Source organism: Molothrus ater, chromosome 1, assembly GCF_012460135.2.
Source record: "Molothrus ater isolate BHLD 08-10-18 breed brown headed cowbird chromosome 1, BPBGC_Mater_1.1, whole genome shotgun sequence".
Lineage (NCBI taxonomy): Eukaryota > Metazoa > Chordata > Aves > Passeriformes > Icteridae > Molothrus > Molothrus ater.
This window is the reverse complement of record NC_050478.2, coordinates 94,722,785-94,744,000: the sequence shown is the minus strand read 5'-3', so window position 1 is coordinate 94,744,000 and position 21,216 is coordinate 94,722,785. Positions and strand designations below refer to the sequence as shown.

The following is a 21,216-nucleotide window of genomic DNA, read 5'->3' as shown; positions in this document are numbered from 1 at the left end:
GCAATCACTTTTGTCCTCTGAATCTCTCTGATGTTATCACAGGGTTATAGTCCCACTGCACATGCACCATTTGGTGGTGGTGTATTTGGTGTTTAAACCTGTGTTCAGCTACAATAGTTTTCCAATGAAGGAAGGCCAAAATATTATTTTTTTATATAATGCAATCAGCTGTTACAAAATACGTACCATCCCAGTATGAAACTGCTTTTCTCTAGGCAGGCTTCAAAACACCATCATAAATTATGAACAGCAGCTCTGAACTCACCTCAGGATAGCCTCTCATAAGTCACAGGTGTGACATCACGGAGCACTGTAATTAATGGATGTTATGCCACTCCCTTGACTTATGAGTTTTACAGAGGCTTTTAATTACTTTTGAGTTTAAGCCATTCTGGCAGAATTTTGAAGAAACTCCAATGGCAGCCTCTTCTGAATGAAGCTGTTCTAGGGACATTTGGAAAAGGAGGCACTCTGGTGGCTGAAGGAAAATGTCTCAGCCGTTCTTCACGCCTGGTAGTCTGGAGGGAGGTTAAAGGAAGCGGCTTCTGCCGACTGCTGCAGGCACTTAGTCACTGTGTTCCTTTTCTGCATCAGGGGAGGAGCTGTGAAATTTGTGGTCAAATCCACATACTATATCAAATAAAAGAGGGAAAAATATCTGAAAAGCCAAGAATGTCTTGAAGAGTTATCATGGTATAATCAACCTGATTTTGGGTATAGAAGAGCCATTGTTTTGATGTGAACGCAAGCTTCGCGTAATTGGTAAAGAAGAAATGTCATCATTTTCCACCTATCAATAATGAATTATAAATAATCACCAGTTCATCAGCATTTAAAACATTACTTTAGTTTCAGTGCCAAAATCCAATAGCAGAAGAGCTTCACCCCTCATACACATACACACCAGAATGCACATATCACATTATTGAGTTAACTCAGGTGTAAAGCTTTGTTCTCTAAACAGCTGAAGCTTCATGTCATTGTTTATGTGCACAAAACACACATATTTCTCCATATGTTGGCACCATATTGGTGTTATCACCATAGCATTCCCTCCTCTTCAGATGATCTTTTGTTATAACATTTGTTTTTGTGAGGCAAATAAAATATAGTAAATGTAAACCAATTATTTAACCAAATTACTTTGATCATGGGAAACTGACAATTAGTGTTACAGCTTCTCAGCAGTGAAATCCACACAATAGAGGAGACTGTGATATTCTGTACTGCAGTGTAAGTCGACGTAGTGCATTTATTTTGTGTAGCAAGCTGTGAGAGAGGAGGAGAGAAGTGCGGGAGATGAGCAAAGTCCGTCTTGATGAACTGTTATTCTGTATCTGTGCTGTGTTCTGTGCATTGTTTAGTTTTTCTGGGTTTGCTTGTTAATATATTGGGACAGCTCTTCACAGCAACCTTCACGACTTATGTCAACACCTAGAGCATATACACGTGGGTACGAGATGATCAGCTAATTACTCAAGGAGTTAGAGACTTGCCAAAGTACCATTTGTCATTTTGATTTCTAGTAAATACTGATGACAGGTTAGTTTGGTTACCTATAACCACTATCCACTTCAACAGTTTTACCTTTTGCACATGAATTGGAGGAAAAATATTGAAATCATAGGCAATGGTATACCCACAGGATCTGGGTTTATTCTGAAGCCTTGAATGCATCAGCCCTTCCATGAAATAGCTGTGAGTTAGGAGAGCATTCTGGGCATTGTCATGCAAATGGGGCCACCAAACATACCACTTTGCTTCAAAATTGAAGCATTTGCTCTGCAGTGACAAGTAGCTTTTAAAACTGGAGCAATGTTTTCTGAGCTAAGTGGGCAACCCTATCTATTCTCTGAGATCTACTTTCTAAAATAAGTACCCGTACATGGAGTCCTAATTCCACATCTGAGTGCTCAGATTGGCACTTACTACATATCCATACATCTCTGTCACCATTTAACCAGGCCAGTCTCATTCTGACGCAGATTAAGGTGATCCTTTATCCTCAAGTATTGTCCTTCTCCCACAATCATACAATAAAGAAACACCAGAAGATGCACGTAGTACTGAGAAGTTGAGGTTGATCTGGTATTCAGCAACTCTTAAAGGCAAGGTCTCATGATACATTGCTTCAACCAGTACAAATTTTAATTAATGCTACAGCATCTTCTCAGCAGCCTTCAAAAATTTAGCCAGTAGGTCATGAGGGAAAAACAAGTGCTCACCTGCCTCACAGTTTACAAAAAATACCTGTAATCAGAAACTATTTCAGTCTAGTTTTGGGACCAACTTCAGAAATGGTAAGAAAATGTGACATATGTTTTTCTCTCTCTCTGTAACAAAATGAGCACATCCCAAATGCTGCTTTAGGCTATGCTTATGTAAAGGGGTGTGGAAAGTGCAGCAGAGTTAAACATAGTGACTCAGGATAAGGTAGCTTTTAACCAGCATCCTAATGCCCATTAGAAGCCAGACTGGATTTCAGAGTACTGGCATTAAATGATAAACAGAATCCAGATTTTTATTTTTGTTTTAATCCAAAATTGTTAATTAATTGCTTTGTGACTCAATGTGAATTTTGTCCATCTCCTGAATGTGGACACAATTTTATTCCTAATCTCTGACTAGTATTGTTCCATGTGTTGCTCTGTGTTCCATGGAGGTGACAAAGCTGTAAGTGCAAATAATGGGTCCATCATAGTAATAGAAGTACTTGATCCTCTGGCCAAGTAAGGATTTCTAGAAGGTCATGGAAACACTGGGTACTGGATAACTGCAATGTGGGAACAGTCAGGCTTCTCAAATCCCTCGTGGCTCAGTGTCAGTGGCACTGTCAGTGTGGTGCTGCATAATGCCTCAGCAATGGCTAATGGTTTCTGTACATGCAGGTTTGGGTATCAAATTCAAGGCTTTCACATTTGAAAATGTAGATCTTAAGGACTTTCACAGCTTGTTATGCCTTTTCAGTCATGTATGTTTGTCCTCAGAAACAGGAGCTTTCTTGGGACGACTGGCTAAAGTTATGGAGAGAGTTTCTTTCAAAGTTGGGTTTTCTGGTGTTTGCAGCACATTTAGATGGTACCTCAACTCTAGGAACCAAACTACCCTCAAACCATCCCAACATATAATTCTTTAAATATTTGGGTTCAAATTTTTAATGTTGGTGTGAATGGATTCATAAAAGAAAAATAAAGGATGTTGAGATAGAGCTATTGCAGTTGCCCTTCTTTGTTGTTGTTGTTGTGTGTTAGCTACATTATCTCCCAACCTCTTTTTGAGCAGTTATTTAAGTAAAACTTGGCGTTACATTTCCTTTTATTATGAATGCTATTTATACACAAATTGGAGCAGATCATGATGCAGCAAAGAACTTTTTATACTGCATAGATTGTGCAGCAGAATAGTGCTTTATCAGCATTACATGCCTCAGTGAGGAATGTTTTGCTGTTTTAAATCTCATCATTATGAGAAGAATTTATTATCTGGATACAAAGATTTTACTGGAAACTATTGAGCTAGGCTGTTGTCATCTAACTGAAAATGAATTCATGTTCATGATAATTAGACAGGGGGATTAATGAAAAACCCACACTATATCTACTGTTTACATACAACCTCAGAGATCCACTTTTTTAGTTAGGACATGGTCACATTCACTTTTGCTTCCTTCCCATGGGACAATCCCAGAAATTATGGGCAATCCTTTGCCCTTCTGCATGTAAACTCCTTGTCTACAAACGCGATGCAAAGTGAGGATGGTTGAGGTTTCATGGAAATGAAGCACAAGGTGTGACAGGCCCGTCTGTGCCAGCTTTATGAAACAGAAGTGCCCAGTATGACCATCCTTGCCTTGTGTTCCACACAGCGCCGCTCAGGCCGAGGGTCTGTGAGCACTGCTGGTGGAGTCCGCAAACCTCGGTTTGTCTGACTGCTTCCTCTCCTGTGCTGTTGGTTCTCAGTTGCACTGCAAGCCTCCCTGCCCCCACAATTTCCTCCCTTTACCCAGCCCTTTTCCCCAGATGAATCTGAGGTAGAACCTCCTAGCAATTTTCCAAGGTTTTGGGCTCAAAGACTAAACTAATTTATTTTTGAATTGCAGATCAAACATAAACTGCAAAGAAGCATTTAATCAGTTAGGAGAAACAAGGGTATGGCTTGTTTAAGTCCCAGAATCCATAAACCTGTAATGATTTTATTATATTGGTGTCAGTTTTCATTATTTTCATAAATGGGTGTTCCCTGCTTAATGCATGATATTTGCATCTGATGAACCAACGAGTTTAAACATGGTTTGTTTTAATGCTTTGTGAATTTGCATCCAAATTCATCAGAAGTAATTCTATTTGAAATCACACAGGGCTAAACACAGTGGTTGTAAATCCATTTGAATTGAGATGCCAGAATCAGCCCATTAATCTACAAATCTGCAATATAATTTTAGTATGGTTGGTGGGCTTTGGGTCTGTTTTTTCGTGATGAGGCTGTGGGGATATACCAAGTGCATGTGTGGGAGGGGAAGTGTTTGAGGAGGTTGTGATAAATTGACCAAGTGGGAGTATATCTTTGTTATGGAAACTGGCCTGTGAAAGGAACATATGAAAGGCCAGAGACCATGGTTTGAGCATGTCTGTCACTGCCGCTTGAGGCAGTGGCACCAGGAGAAAGCAAGTCTGTCAAATTAGCAGATTCCCATATATTTAGCATGATGGAGATTGGCATCAGCACCTTCCATTCAGTCATCAGAGTGTCAGAGTTCACCCAGATCTTGAAGAAAAATGCAGATCTTGCTATAGCCTGCATTTAGTATTTGAAGTCCTCTTGCTAAACACTCTGTTATCTTGGATTTTTCTGTGGTTTATTGTTAAAAAGGGAATTAATAAATGCAGCAAGGTTCACCTCCAACAGAAACAGGCTGGTTTTGGAAGGAGTGGAGGGGGCTGTACTACAGCAAACAGTGCTTCATTTCTTGAAAGCTGTAGAAGAAATCTGTATTTCTTTCAGAGAAAATGGAGAATTAGTTTAACTTCTGTGTTCTTAAATAGACTGAAATGTCTGAAACTAAGATGTTTGTTTAGGCTAATAGTTACCAGATTTTAAGATGAATATGTCAATAGTCTGATAGTGCAAAAGAATGTATGTATGGGAGGGATTACTCTCTAAGAAAAAAGGTTTATCAACAACGTTTTCCACACTACACATACTTCTGAAATGTAACAATGAAGTTTTGGAGAAAGCTATTTAAAGAAAGTAAATGATGCATGTTAAAAATACAAACATGCTTAGTTATCCACAATGTACATTAGCCTTTTTAAAGGAAGGTATTAATTCATTTGAATAGGTGACAATTCAAAATGGAATTCAGCTGATACTTTTGAAAATATTAATGTAATTATTTTGATTAGTTATAATCAAGCTGAAATCAGTTTGAGAGTTATGTGTTTGGCTAAGTGATATTTAGCTAAGTTTGTGTCTGCCTTCCTCTGGGAACTAGCTGTCCTGGTTTGGCCATTGTGAAGCTGTAATTCAGGAATCTATGTCCCTGTTTTGAATGGCTTGGACTGGAGCTAACAGGGTCCAGCTTAGAAAAGCATTTAGACCTGTGCTTAGCATTAGCTCTATGCTTAATTCCCGAAAGTCCAACTACTGGCCCCTTCTTCGGCACTTGCAAGAATTGCGATGAGTAGGAAGTCTGCCATCTGACATCTGTGAAATGAGCTGGTAGACTTGAGTCTTTTTCATAATGAACCAGTTTCCATCTCATAAAATTCTGTAATTGCAGATGGTATCAGTGGACACCTATGACAATCTCAGCAGAGATTGCAGCCTGGCATTCCTCATTATAGGATACATGGACACTGAACTCCTCTCTGCTCATGAATGTGGGGTTGAGTCATTGACAGGGCATTATCAGGAAAATTGCAGTGATGTGACTAGAGCTTCCTGGTGGGTAAATGGAGTACCTCAACTCTTGGAGTTGACAATAGGCTCTCTTAAGAAATGATAATGCAGTGATTAAGATTTAAAACTGGGACTCAGCACACCTTGGAATTCTTGTGTGACCCTGGCAACACACTTATTGTTTTCCACTCTTCTGCCTGAAAAGTTAGGATAATGCTTTTTCCATTTTTATGGTGTTATTTAGTGATAAATATGTTTCCAATTGTGAGCAATTCACAAGATACAGTTTTAGATAGATGCCATTAGATTTTAAGTCTGTTCTGTTCAGTTTGCATTTGCATGTTCTTGTGCCCAGCACTAGTGGAAAGCAGGCCAATTTTATTTTGCTTCCTAATTCTGCATTGAACAAATCAGCTTTATGCAAAGACACCTAAAAATCTTTCATAAAATTCACTCTATTGTTAGAGGCCCTAGAAAAAATAACGTGAAAGAAGAAAAACATTAATTTTGGATTTCTTTTAGCTTGTTTTTTTAGGCACTGATATAATTTTTTGTTCTGTCTGTGTAAGTTTTCATATGTGCATTTTCTTTTCATAAAGAAAATAATATCATTCAAATATCTTCAGAGTCTTTTTATTTCAGTAGAATCACTTGAATAATGTTTTAAGGGTAGTTGGAGACACAATGAAAGAAATGGTGAACTTCAGTGGGTTTTGGAGCACTGGAACATATCCCAAAAGTTATGGCTACAGAAAGTGTAAGGCCTACTTATGACTTGCAGCAGCTTTTTAACCTGTGATCCCATGGGCTGCTCCCAAGCTCTGTAATCTGCACAGATTTGAAATAACAAACCACAATGGGTCCTGGCAATTGGTCTGTTCTATGCCAGAACTTAGAAAACTCTGAGCTCACTAAACTAAGGTAGCTGGAAAAATAGTAAGAAATTACTTTTTAAAGAGGTAGCTGAAATAACCTTTTAACAAAAGTGTCAGCAGGAGCTGTTAGTTTCTTAGTGGTTTTGAAAATCAGATCTTCCAGGTATCTCGCTTCAGTCTTCTGAGGTTTGTTTTTTGTTTGGGGTTTTTTGGTTTTTTATTTTTTGGTTTTTGGTTGTTTTTTTTTTTTTTTTTTTGGTAGGGATGTTATCTGGTCTCCATTTTGTCAGATATCCCAAGCTTTACTGCTTTCATAGAAATGATGATGGATTCCTCTGAAATTTTGTCTACTGTACAAAAAATGTGAACTAAGTTCCAGCAATAGTAAAAGTGCTTGGTTTCATTTATGCTATGGCTAAGGGTGCTGTACCAGGTCCTAGGTATGATGGCATTCACAGCAGAATGATGGCATTCACTGTAGCCTGCACCATGCTACAGACAAGTGAACCATGGTGTTTTCAACCACTTGACGTCTTTCAGTTAGGATGGTTTTAAGCATTACTTGTCTTCGGTTGGAGACAGACATAGATAATAAATCTTTGAACAAGTGCTTTGAGAGTTGAGAACTAAGTAGCATTTTAAAATATTTTAGATAAATATGCTCATTATTTAATTTTAAAATATTCACTTTTTTCATAGTCTAAGTTGGGTCTCAGGAAGGAAAAAAATCAAAAGAGCTAATGAGATGACCTGACAGAGTGGCAGGGGTTGTTTACTAGTCCATATTTGACTTGGATTCATACTTCATAGGATTGACAGTCATTGCAAGTTCTTTGGGTTTTAAGACTTAAGGCACCACAGTCTTGAGTGAACTTGAGTGCAGAATGGAGATGTTTACAAAAGTTATCTGAGTAGCTCCTGCAGAATCCTATGCTGCTTTTCACTGAGTTGTACTGGAATAGTATGGATTCGCAGTATAAATGGTGATGAGCTGGGTTAAGTCATACTCTTAACTACTGTACACTCTATTTATTCCATCTGGGAGCTTCATCACCCTGGCACCTGAAAGTGGATGAGGCAGCTGAATTGGCTTTCCATTTCTCACCATGTCTAACCATCTTCCTGCAGAATGACATGAACATTCTAGTGTTTCATCAAAATAAGATTATGCTTATTGAATAGGGACAAAAATTTTCCTCCCTCTCCAGCATTTGCAGATTATGTAGCCAGAATATCTGCACTTAAACTTTCGATATTTCCATTCAAGTCAGACTTCTAATAGTTCTTGTTTCACTATTCTGAATATTCTTTAGTCAAGATCTCTCTTCTAGAAAGATCAATACATAATTTAGTTGTATCTGTACCAGAACATTGTGCAGCAGACGTGTTTTTAAATGTGCAATTAAAAATTGCTTTGGCCTGTTTTCTTTTCCTGTTTTACATTTCATAAACTCATATGTAATTTGATGAACACTGTCATTTTTTAAATTTCTTCAGCATTACACTTCTCTAGGGACTTGCCTCTCATTGAATATAATTTTTGTATATTTACTTTCTCCACAAGTGCTAGTATGCAGTAGCACAAGTTTGGTGTTGCATTATTATTTTCTTATTTACTTATGCTACATCCTGGTTTTCTTTGTATTGATGTTAACGCTTCCAGTTTGGTATTAGCTCCCTGTGCCATCTAAAAGCTGTTGATTTCTACTTCTAGTTAAACAACACTTTAGGTAGCCTTGTCAACAGAGTAATTATTCAGCTCTTGAACACACAACTTAGCAGCCAAGTGCAAGCAACATGGTAAGGAAGTTCTGAGCCCTTTGGGAAAGCTGCAGTTCAACAGTTTACTTTGCATTTCCCCTGCAGCCCAGGCACATAGACCATCTTGCAGTTCCTGCATCAACAGTGTTCAGTAACAGCCCAGAAATACCAGCTTTGGTACCTTCTGTCTTGCTTTACCTATGTCCTGCCTTGTGCTTTCTAGCACTGGAAGTGGAAGACAGTTCATTTAAGTGCTACTCTATCAGTAGCACTGAAAAGATATTTCTGTCAGCAGAAGGGTCAATTACGCGAACAGCTCTTCCTTTGAAGATATTTTGGAAACATCCTGCTTCCATCCTTCACCAGAGGTGAATCATGAAAAGAAGACTTTGTAATGAACTTGACCCTTGAAAGTGGCTTAAAACTTACCCATCTCTCCAGCCTCTATATACCCATCTATCCAACCTCCCAGAACCAGCAAGTACCCCTGCTTCATGCTTCCTAAGTAGTCCCAGCATTACTGCCAGGCCTGTGACACTCTGAGGTGAAAAATCAGCATGTTTTCTGACACTCATCACTTTGGACATGGTAAGCCTTGATGCTGTCAAGTGCCTCAGGAGGAGTGAGGAGCAGCAAAGGGGAAGCCCTTTGCATTGGAACTGTCCCACCTATAACGAGCCATAGGGCTCCTTCCTCCTCATATGTTGTCATCTTGCACTGAGACTGACTTTTGGGATGGGAAATCTGATGTCAGAAGTTTGGGAACTGCCTTCACAATTAATTCACCTTCATCTTAAGCCAGGTACCTCTGTGGAGACAGCTGTACTCAGGGCTGATCCTGTGTTGTGGTTGCACATATGAGGCTGAAGCGTCTAATCGTGTTGGGGTTTCCTCCAAAACACAGTTTGGCATGACCTACAGCTTTCAGACTAAATTATTGTAGTGCTCCTTTCGAGCTGTAGGTCTATTGTGAAAATACATAAACATTATTTGCCACTGGCGTTACACTTGATGTTGTAAAAGCAAAGAAGCAGACATTTCTCCGCTGAAAACCTGTAAAGTGAAAACTATAAAAGCCTTTTCCCTTGTTTTCTTCTGAAACTGGTTGTAATGCTCTCTTCCTCACACTCTGCCAGACTCTACAGCTTAACTAAATGTGTGTCCCTCCTCCAGTTTTCTTTTCTGTATTCCCAAGCTGGTGAGAGACTAAAAGGAAAATATCAACTATATGTCAGTGCCTAGGTAAAAAGCTGCAAAATTAAGTTATGAAGCTTGCCTTTTTTAGCAAAATCTCATATTGAGCCAGTATAGTTCCTTCCTCATGGCAGTTTATTGCTTCTATTCATGCTAATCAGGAATCATTCCAGTATGCTTTTGGTGAAGTCCACAAAAGAGAGCACGTTCATCTCCTCCAATGTTTTGGACATTGAAACAGAGTATTTTTTTCCAAGATAATGTATTAATTGCTTCACTTAGTAGATGAGCATTAGCTTTTGATATAAGCCATCCCTTAGACTCCTGACATGCTCCTCCTTTGCATGCTGGGCAGTCTTGTCCTTGAAGTTACTGTAGTGCACAATGATCAGAACTTAACGCTGATGTTTTGTTAGCATTTACCAGCAGTGTCTTGGCAGAGGGTGACCTCCAGTACTGTCTCTAAACATTTTCAATTTACAGACTCAAGAATTTTTGCTGCCTTTGCCTCTCATTCTTTTGAGGAGGTCAGCCCTTTATGAATTTGCCACAAGAAAGAAGTTCAGAATACCCTGTATACTTAAACAGCTTAATAGGAATATAGCCGCAATGAACACACGACATACAATTCATTTTAATATTTATAGAAGAAATTCATGTTGTTTTAAGTGTACACAAGCAGCTGCTGTCATTTGGCTATGAGCAGATGTTAGACCTCCGAAAGCTTCACTGATAATTAAAATACTAACAGTTAGTGTTTTACCCCAGCTGCAGGTTCTGTTTACTGTAAATTTGATTTTAATGGTGCCTCTGTGCAGTTATTGAATAGAGGTTTGTTTTTTACTATACATGCAAAAGTGTCTACAATGAAGACAAATGGTTATTTCCCATAATTTACTCTGGAAAGATATGAATATAGCTGTAGCGTAGTTGAATTTATAAATGAAATACAGATATGACTATCACATTTGAAATGGTAGTTTCTGCTGTCTTAACTAACAAAAAGAACTAGGGAAACTTACTATTTGTAGTTACTCCCAAGCATTCCTCCTAAAAACTGCTATGCTTTTTAAATGGGTTGAGATGTGCCCTCAAGCAAAGAACAGGTGCTTCTTTTTTACTGAAAGGGTGCATAAATCAGAATAGATAAATACAGAGAATCATGATACTCATAGTTGATAGGTATGCGGAAGAATATAATTTCTGCTTGATCATTTAATAGCATGATGTTTTATTTTGGGTATCCCTTACAAGTGTCTGTTCTCTTTTTTTCATATATGTACATCAAACGTTAGGGAAGGCCAGCCATTTTCAGAATTGTTAATCCCAGGGGCCTGATTATGCAAACACAATGCATAATGCAAGCAACCATGTTGAGTCCCTTTGAGACTATTGAGGCTAACTATGGCAGTAAGCACTACGCTTGATAAATAAATGTTTATAAAACCAAGATCTGAATGGATATATTCTTGGAAAACAAAAACTTCTGCTGAGATAACAATTTCCCCTTTTTTTTGACAAAGCCATTAGTGCTTGGGACTAGACCTATTTCAGAAATCCAGATCATTTTCCCTATGAGCAGAGCTTGGGGGGCTTTTCCCCCTGATTTTTCTCATATTAGGGTATTATTTTTCATATTATATTATGTGTTCTGTCTGCCTAGGAAGCAGAAATCTCTGGTTTGACCAAGCGCAACCAGAACTCCTTGAAATTGGGATTCTGATTTAGAAGTGCTAAAAATGCACTCTCCATTTGCACTGCAGGGGATAAAACAGAAAGAGTGCATCCGAGTATCATCAATGTCAGTTGTTCCCAAACTGAGGGGCAGAGTAGTCTTTGAAGCTGGACTGCCAAGAAATGTCCAGACTGGCTATCCTCATCTCAAGCTGCTAAATTGCACTGTAAGACATAGCTGAAATACTCCAGATACATTCCTGATGCTGCTTGCCCGTGTAGGTAATTGCTGCATATGCCACAGAGAGGCTTTTGCTCACACATCAGAGTTGAGAGGAGCAGCCTGCATGGTGGCAAACAGGTAAAGAGAAAAGTGGTTCGCGAGTAAACCAGTTACTCTGCAGGTTAGGCAGCTGTAAATTCTGCATGTTAACACTGTACATGTTTGCCATGATCAGTGGGAATTTTGGTATGTATATTTTTTATTTGCTTTCCATCTGTAACACTGGGCTCTGTAACATTCATTTTTGACCTTGAGTGCAGGACATGAGAAACTGAAATTTTTCCTAGAGAAGGCCTTTTCCCGAAGGTTAATTAGACACTGAAGGGCAACTAAACCAAACCAAACCAAACAAACTGCCTAAACACCCTAACTGAACAGCTTGGGTATTTAATTTGGTGGTTGTCTTTTTCTTTTGTGTCTTTTTGTGGCCGTTGACATAGTTCTGTGAGGTGTGGAAGGTAAAAATAGCAAGCAGGAAATTTCAGTCTGTTTTTCAAAAGAAAAAATATTACAAGAGTACTTTCTTTCACATTTTTGAAAGCTAAAGGATATCTGCTGCTTTTTAAGATACCTGAAATGTTAAAACTTCATCCTTTATTTAAGCACTTCCTAGAAGACCTTGAAGTTTCCAAACATGATTAAATGGTTAAGGACAAAACTAGAAGCTAAGGCTGTTTTGAGTTTCAACATTGAAACATGACATTACTGGATTTTTAATTATAAAATAAACTATGAACATTATTTGGGATTTTTTTTGGTTGGGCTTTTTTTCAGTAATATATTGAAAGGAGGGGGGGAATAAAGCCTTGTTGTATTGGTTTCTCTTGAGATTTACGTAATTTGTGTCAATGGTGGAATTTTTTTATGTCTTTTAGGGAGATGGTAAAGTCCCCTATAGGTATACTTATTTGTATTGCTTTACAAATATTTGCTGCCTTTGTGGACATAATAGCTGTAACAGGGCCATTTTGGGTTGCTGATTTATTTCACTTCTCAGTTTGACCTATCATATTTTCTTTCCTTCAGCAGAAGACATGAATGAGCCTTCACAATCTCTTATTTAGTAGCTTAACTAGCTGGTTTAAAAAATGCTGACCCGTACATTGCTTGCACATAAAAGCCTTGCAAATGATAAAGAATAGTTTGTACTATTGTAGATGTCTAGGAACAGACATCTGAAAAATGCATCTTATTATTATGGCCTCTGAAAATCAGGGAAATCCCAAATTATGCCACAGTTCTTAGACTGTACTTAATTAATTGAAGTAGAGGTAGATCATTACAAAAACAATTGAATGAAAACATAGCAGAAACTTGTAACTTGATCAAGGCATAAGTTATATTACTTTATGAATTGGAAAAGTGGACTTACTGTACCATTCAAAATATTGTATTGCTGCCATGTAACTTCTAAAATAAGAAAATCACTAGCTTGTTCAAGTGATGTTGGACATAAGGTGATTTTTAAAAATCTTTTAAATTCCTTACAGGTTGCATTTAATTGAAGGAAAAGATGTTTCTTTGCACTCACATTATTTAATATTCGTTGCATTTTGTCAGATACGAAATGTTTGTTTGTGTCAATAAATAATATACCTAATGACCAAAGTATGAAAAATTAAGTGTTGCTGAATAGGGTACTATAAATCAGACCTCCTAGAACTTTTACAGAAAAGGAAAAATAGCTGTTTTAAGCTAGCTGTGTAAATGCAGTTCATTTCCGTCGTCATAATAGATTATTTCATTTATGACTTACTGCTTTGTCCTAAAGGTGCTCCTTGTGAAGGATGTCCTCAGCCCAGCCTCACCACACACAGCCGCTTGCTGCAAGTTTTGGGGAAGGATTAGAATTCTAAAGAGGCTTCTGGCTGAGAGCAAGGTGGTGCTTTACATATAATATTAGCCCAGGCTTTCCTCACGCGTTGCGCGTTTCTTTCTGAGACAAGTCTCCTTAATGCCATCTTTATCTGCTACACGATGCATGAAATCTACTTTCTGTTTTAGAACTGCAGCTGACCCCCGACCTCACGAGTGGCGCCACAATGTGACCTTTCTATTGTCATCAGCTTTCATTCTCCTGAAAATTCTATGAATTTTTATTACAAGTTTTTTTAAACCAAGCTGAGGCTTCAACAAATTACTTGACACAGATGAGATGAAGTTGTTGAAGTAGTGTTAGATAAGTTTTACAGCCAGCATGTGTGCTGCTGAACAGTACAAAGCCAGTGTCCTACAATGTCATACACCAGTAACTGCTGAGCCTACTATTGGATAAATACATCATTTTATGGAACATTGATTGTTCTATAAACCCAATGGAGTATTATGCTCTATGATCAAACCATTTAGATTGTGTGTAGAGCACAGAAAATGCCATATTCAGGATGGTACTAAAAGTGCCATTTGTGTATTTTATGGATGTCATTACGGGGGAAACTTCTCTCTGTAGGCCCTGTTTACTGCAAAATTTTTTAGTCTGTAATGACATTTTTCATTCACAACGCATGCCTTCAAGAGAGGGGGCCCTTGTTTTATTTGTTTCATTCGAGTTTACTGCACAAATCCTGTACATTTTAATTAAATGTAAGCTTAACAAAAGAATAAGGTATTTATTCTGCAGGGAACAAATGATGACAGTAACAAAGGAATAAAACAGACACACAAAAGGAAGTCAGGTATTGAGTAGGAGAGAGGGGAAAAGGTACTAAGCCCTATTTCTAGTTTCCCAGACACACATTAAACATCAAAGCATTTCTTTTAGCCCTATTTCAGGAGTTTGTGGTCTCAGAGAATTAAAATAACCTGTGAATATGGATTTAATGTCTAAAATGTCCTGACATTTTCAAATAAAAAACTAACAGTCGCTCAGGACTCCAACTGATAAATAATGGCTCGTCTGAAATGACAGACTTCTTGGAAAGAAACCAATTCTCTGATCATTGCACCCCTAGATATGAAACACCTCCTTACAAATTGTCTGAATATGAGCTCTTGTATAATTATATTTTGTCATTTTAATGCCTATTTGTGTATCTTTTTAATTTGCAATGACATGCAATCAGCAACAAGTCCACTTTTCCCAATATTAATGTGGGCTTGTATTGCAGCTTATGTTTGCCCTGTCAGCCAACACTTACCCCTTCTCTTTAACTGTTAAGAGGGGGAAAGAGGCAGGCTGGGTTTACTGGGACAACATGGTTTGTTGCTACATACTGTCCAATAATGTGACACCTTCCTTAAATACATAAAAATTCCTACAAATGTTGTGTTGGATTCCAGTGCTTCATTATAAGAATAGCAGCTAAGCCTCAAAATCTGTTGTTTTCTAAATATCTTCCCTACTTGCCTTTTCACTGTTGAAACAAAAGAAAACCAGTAAAATCTGCAATTCATATTTACCATGAAAAATCACTAAAATTGATGTTGATGTTCCCAGTAAATTCTTGGTCATAGTCCAGTTAAAATTTAAAGTTACAGTAGATTCACATTAGTTTAAATGACACTTGAACTTCTACACAGCTCAACATTAATTCATTATAGTTGAAATGGAAGAATCTTCAGTGGGTGAATCTTTTACAATCTGATTGAGGCTGTTACATTTTATAGGAGCCATTTTTCAAAGCAGTACTGACAGCACTCGAAGTTATTAAATTGCTGAATCAAAAGATGGACCTGCAATCGCATTTATGAACTGTGATGGAATAGCTGGGGTTGCACTGAGCTGAGGTTAAGATGTTGGTGTAGTTAAGCTTCATCACACCCCTTAGTGACAGCAGTATTTACCCATGTAGTTTACTTTAATGGTCAGGAAGTGGCTTAACTCACCTCTGGATTCAAATAGATTAAGTAAGCAGTCAGAGTGGCATAATTATCAGTGCTGCGAGGAATTCACCGGATAGCTCTTCACCCAGGAGACTTCCCATTCAATTGCACAGTAAAGACTGGAGTTGCATAGATTCACAGGCATGGCATTTATTTCAGGAGATGAAAACAGGGTGAATTTCCTTTTTCTTTCCCTTCCCCAGACCAGAGCTTCTCCTCAATACACTGATGCTGTGTCCTGTACATAAATTATTATGATCTTTGGAGAAAGATGTCATGATTTTAGTGTATGTGCATGTGAAAATTATCACTGTAGAGTTATTTTGATTTTGAAATCCAGTGGAAAATGCATGGTTTGTGGAGTTATTTTGATTTTGTGCCACATCATTGCCAGGCTCCTCTTTTATCTTGTCAACAAAGCAAGATTCCTGAGAGAATTAATTACTTATACTCTATTACAAAATGTGGAGGATAATTGTCATTTTATGTTGATTTCCCCTTCCTACTTTTCTGGTTTTTTGGGGGTCATGTGAATGTCAGTGCCTACAGAGAGCACAGGAAAAGTGGGAATAAGAACCAGTTGTATACCGCAGTAAGCTTACTTCGTGCTTATACCTGACAAAGTGTACTTCAATTGCATGGGCCAGTTTTTTATGCAGCATCACCTGTAAACACTCTAATGGTTTAAATTGTTAATTTTCTATTCCAAAGAAAAGAAAAAACCTGCCTTGCAAACTGGGAATAAGGAAGTTGTATGGCGGCAGTTTAGACTTGTGAAGGTGATTTGCAGCCTTTCAGCTTGACAAAATTACTTCTTTGTGCTTCACAGTACAGTTCTCTGCCAGAAGCTCTGTAATTGAAAAAAGGATGGATGGATGGATGGATGGATGGATGGATGGATAGATAGATAGATAGATAGATAGATAGATAGATAGATAGATAGATAGATAGATAGATAGATACTAGTATAAGACCTCAGTCTTTTAATTATTGATGTTATTTTGGAATTTTAGCTTGATATGCACCTTAATATAGCAAGTTGCTAGAGTCTGCAAGGCGCCAATTCAGTCTTGGAGTAAATCAGCTTCTACATGTGAACTTTACCTTTAAGCAAATGAGTCTGTTTTTTAGAGCCCATTTTAATTCTCTGTGGGATCAGGGTCTGACAGGTCTATGCTTTGAAATGAAAGAGCCCCCTTAGACCAGCTTTAGTATAATTTTCTTGGTCTCTTGAGTTCAATGAAGCACATTGTTCACTAGAACTGGCTTGGAAAGTACAGTGCTAGTCTGAAATTTCACTTTAAGTGTTGCTTTTTTTTCTTGCCTGCTTTTATGCCAAGCAAGCCATGGCATATCTATTTGTGTCAGTGGTAAGAAGCTACATCTGTTATTCCAGAGATGTGATTTCAGTTTGTGTAGGTGAATTTAAACTGGAGTGTGGATATGGGTAGTTTCAGCAGCATGGACTAAATCAGCCTTCCCAAGGCCCATCTGCCATTAGACCCTCACCTTGTTTGCAATGTCCAGCACCCACTCTTCTCTCTGTGTGCACTGGTTGTCTCCCACACCTTGCTCCCAGCACATGGAGGAGCTTCCTGGGTGCTTCTGGAAGCACCCAGGCACTGCCATGGGAAGACAGGGAGGGATAAAGCTGTCCTCCTGTGGACATCCACAAAGCTGGCCACAAGGTCGTCTCCTTTATGTCTTCCCACAAATATGTAGGCCATGCTTGGAGAGTGATGGCCTTGAATTTGTACAGCCTTAGGCACCATTTGCCTTGCTGAAGCTTTGTTGTTAGTGGTGAGAATTGAGAAGGAAATCTTCAATGACACAAAACCAAACTGGGTGGCACAGCAAGCAGCTGGAATATGGAGGTTACAAGTATTATAGTTTGTTAATTGATTTAGTGCAGAAATAATTAAGATATTTAATTGGGGGGTCTCTGGGTTAGATTTTATAGAATATCCTACTTAGGGTAAGAAAACTACCAAGTGTTTTCACCAGGTAACTGGGTGAGTGACTAAGTCAATCACATGAGCTGGAGAAGATGCTGGGTGGAAAAGGAAAGGGGAGACAATGACATCAAAATGACAGCATGGCAATGACCTCACCATCAATAGCAGGGTATTAAGAAAATCAGCCACCGTTTCTCACACCAAGTTATGTTTGATGTAATATACAATCCAAGAATTCATTACTGAAGTACCAAAGTATCACCAATAGGTTCTTCTGTAAAAGACATGGCTTTTAACTGTATACTGCATTTATCTGGGCTTTTTTTAATACAGAATATTTTTGAAATCAAATTTAAATTGTTAATAAGCTGCAGCATTGTTACACTCAGCAATTATTTCAACCTGTAAATATGTTATTTGGAAAACATGCAAATTGGTTTTGTTCATTTGCTCATTTTATCTATGTTTTCTGTCAATGAAATCTAAAAATTGTCAGGGAATTTTTTTCCATTTAAGCTACAATTTGTTAAAGTAATGAACTGATACTTGCCATGATACCCTATTAACAGCATATTTTGTCTTGCAGGCATTGTGTCCAAGTCCTATGAGTGCCGACTGAAGGGGCAAGGAGCAACCTTTGTGGAAACCACGAGCCCTTTTACCGCGGCACCACTGGGAGAGGTTTCTCCCGTGAAGGAGAAGGCCTTTCAGGGCAGCAGGAGACAGCCCCACTCCCCTGAGGAAGTTCAGCAGTTCATTATTATTCAAGGTTACGACGGTGACTTCGCCATCGATGCTTCGGTGGAAGAGACGGCAGCAGCCACCCTGCAGACCCTGGCGATGGCGGGGCAGATGGCCAGGGTGGTGCACATCACGGAGGACGGGCAAGTGATAGCCACAAACCAGAACGGCTCCCACGTGAGCAGTGTGGTTCCTGAGCAGATCCTGACGGAGCAGTTGGCAGATGGTGCCACACAGGTGGTGGTGGTTGAGGGAGCGGGAGCTGACATGGAGGAGGCCGTTCAAATCGACGCAGTTCCTGACTCCAGCAGCACAGTGCTGCAGCAGATAATGCGTCAGGAAGTTTTAGATGCTTCTGAGGCTACGGTCCATCCTCCGGAGTCCTCCTCAGCATTAGATGCCCTGCTTTGTGCCGTGACTGAGCTGGGTGAAGCAGAAAATAAATCTGAACTCCTTGACAGATGCAGGTCTGGTCACAAAGACTTCTTGCAAATGCCGAACCCAGAGATGCCCAGCATTCCCAGCGATGCAGAGGGACAAGAAATACAAATGTTCCATGAAGTTCAGGAGACTCAGGAAGATACCAAACCTATGGAAGTAGTGACACGGGTCATGCACCCATCGGCTATAATTGCATCTCAGGAGAGAGCTCAGGCTGCCTTCAAGAACGTGGTGCAAGGAGTGTTGCAGTTTGCTGTGTGTGACACAGCTGCGGCCGACCAGCTCATGAAAGAAGGTGTCACCCAGGTCATTGTAAATGAGGAGGGGACTGTGCATATGGTAGCTGGAGAAGGTTCTCAGATAATAATGCAGGAAGCTGGTAGCCACACACTCAGTGTGCAGAGCGAACACATGGATTTAGTGCAGTCGGATGGGCAAATATCCCAGATCATTGTCAGTGAAGAATTAGCTCAAGCCATGGCTCAGGGTTCTGATGGTGACTTCTCTGAAGGTGCAACACACTACATTGTCACAGAATTGCCACCAGACATGCAGGATGAGCCTGGTGTGTACTCACACGCTGTGATAGAGACAGCTGGGTCCCAAGATATTCTGCAGACTGGTACTGCTATAAAAGCAGAAGCTGTAGCCCCTGATAGAGCAAGAGAACAGTTAACAAGCATGGTCATTTATACAGAGGGTGGCTCACAGGTAATTCAGGGCCAGAGAGATTATAACAAAGTACAGGAAGCGTGAAGAGCTTCACTCGTAGGCTGGGTGCAGAGCAGAGCTGGATATTACCAGAATCATGGAGGCACTGTATTCCTGGAACGCTTTCTGTAAAGCCTTCTCAGTAGAACTTCCTCCAAACCAGGTAACAAATACATGTCCTGCTAATAGGAGGAGTTCACTGAAGAGGATAATACAATTTTGTTACAATAGCTCTAAGAACTATTATATGTGATTATTATACAACAAGCTTACTAGGGTACAAAACAGGATAAAAAGCCTCCTGCCCAAAGTAGAAATTGTTCTGTTCAGTGCTTTCTTTGTTGATGTTTTTGTCTTAATGTTGTTTTATCTCAGGGTAATTCCCTGCCTTCTGTCATTTTTGTATAACATAATCACAGGAGTAAAATAATTGCACTTATATGTACATTTTGTGAACAGATAAATATGCAAAAAAATACAAACCCCACAATAACAAGGTGAACAGGTAAGCATACATATGATATTGGGTGCCCTTCTTCATTTTAAAGTAGAACAGGTGACATTTTGCTTTCTAAAATCTTACTTTAAAACATGCTTGGCTAAAAATATGTCATCAAAATACGGATTTTTTTTTTTGCATCTAAAATGAAAGTTTTCATAGTACTTTACTCTTTCATGGTAACACATAAGACTTTCCCTAAAGAAGAGCTCAGAAAAGCTACACTTCAGAAAATCCTTGATTATACATATTTGGGAAGAAGAACTTGATGCCTGTAACTTCCACTTAATTTTAGATGAGAGTCCTACATAAGAAATGTGCATTTTTTGAAAAAAGTATTGTCACTGTCAGTGTTTTGCTTTTCTTAAAACTAGTGCTTCATATAAATACCATTTTGCAGTTCATTTTGTGAGCTACGTCTCAAATGTTAGGAGGATTTTTAAAGAAAATTCTGACATTGACATTAACAAGTAGGGGAAAAAAAAGGTGACCTTGTATTTCTTGCTTAGTCCAGAATGTCAGTTATTTACTTGTGGATATACTGCAATTGTTCAATGCAAGTTCATGTTGAAAAGATTTGTTTCATGATAAAACTGCTTGTGTTTCTTTAGAAAAATTGTAAAATATAAACTGGCAAGGTTTGGGGATTTTTTTTTGTCTTTCAAATAAAATGTTAGCATTAAAATGAAGCATCATGATTTTTAATATTAAACAATAAACAGAACTGGCATTCAGCAGGAGCAAACGAATGCTATCTGTTAAGTCTGTGCATTTTCTCTTTTCTCTTCTCCTTTCTCTAGCTTGCTAGATAGATAAAGATAAAAGAATCTAATTTCTGAAGTGTGCCTCATGCATGCTTAATATAATTGTGTAAGTGTTTAGGGTATAAGCCATGCTGACTCTAGAGATAACTGGGTTTCCTATCATGTTTAATATCTTAAAATTATCAACTGTAAGAAAGTTGGGGTGGGGTAAAACAATAGTTCCTTCCTGAAGCAACTGTTTAAAAATGTATTTTCTCATAGGGCTGCTGAGAAAAGGTGCTTCATTCTGGGGCTATAAGATCCTGCTGCCTCTTCATCTCTTATTATTATTATTTTTCAAATTTTGTTATTTTCCAAGAGTTGAGGTTGTGTCTTTGTCAAACCCCCAAAAAAGTAATTTTCAAGTTAGACATCAAGATTCATAATTAGGCGAGTTTGACTTGCTCATCTTTCTTAAAAGTGACAGGCTGTTCACTTACTCTTAAATACTGTCTTCAGCAAACAGTGACAGGATCAACTCCCGTTTGTTATCAGGAAAAAGGTGACCTTTACAAAATGATGGCCCTCTGCAAGACTCTCACAGATGTTCAAAAAACTG

The 21,216-nt window shown here is 38.7% G+C and overlaps 1 protein-coding gene across 2 annotated transcripts in view; it reads left to right on the top strand.

Annotated features, from left to right (window-relative positions):
• The window catches only part of ZNF407 (zinc finger protein 407), a 335,063-nt gene extending 314,460 nt beyond the window's left edge, over positions 1-20,603 (top strand). For both annotated transcript variants that reach the window (XM_036406756.2, XM_036406755.1), the window contains exon 9: positions 18,049-20,603. In XM_036406756.2, coding sequence (XP_036262649.1) covers positions 18,049-19,400 — 1,352 coding nt within the window. In that variant the 3' untranslated portion in view covers positions 19,401-20,603. The remainder of the gene's footprint in view (positions 1-18,048) is intronic.
• Positions 20,604-21,216: the final 613 nt, after the last annotated feature.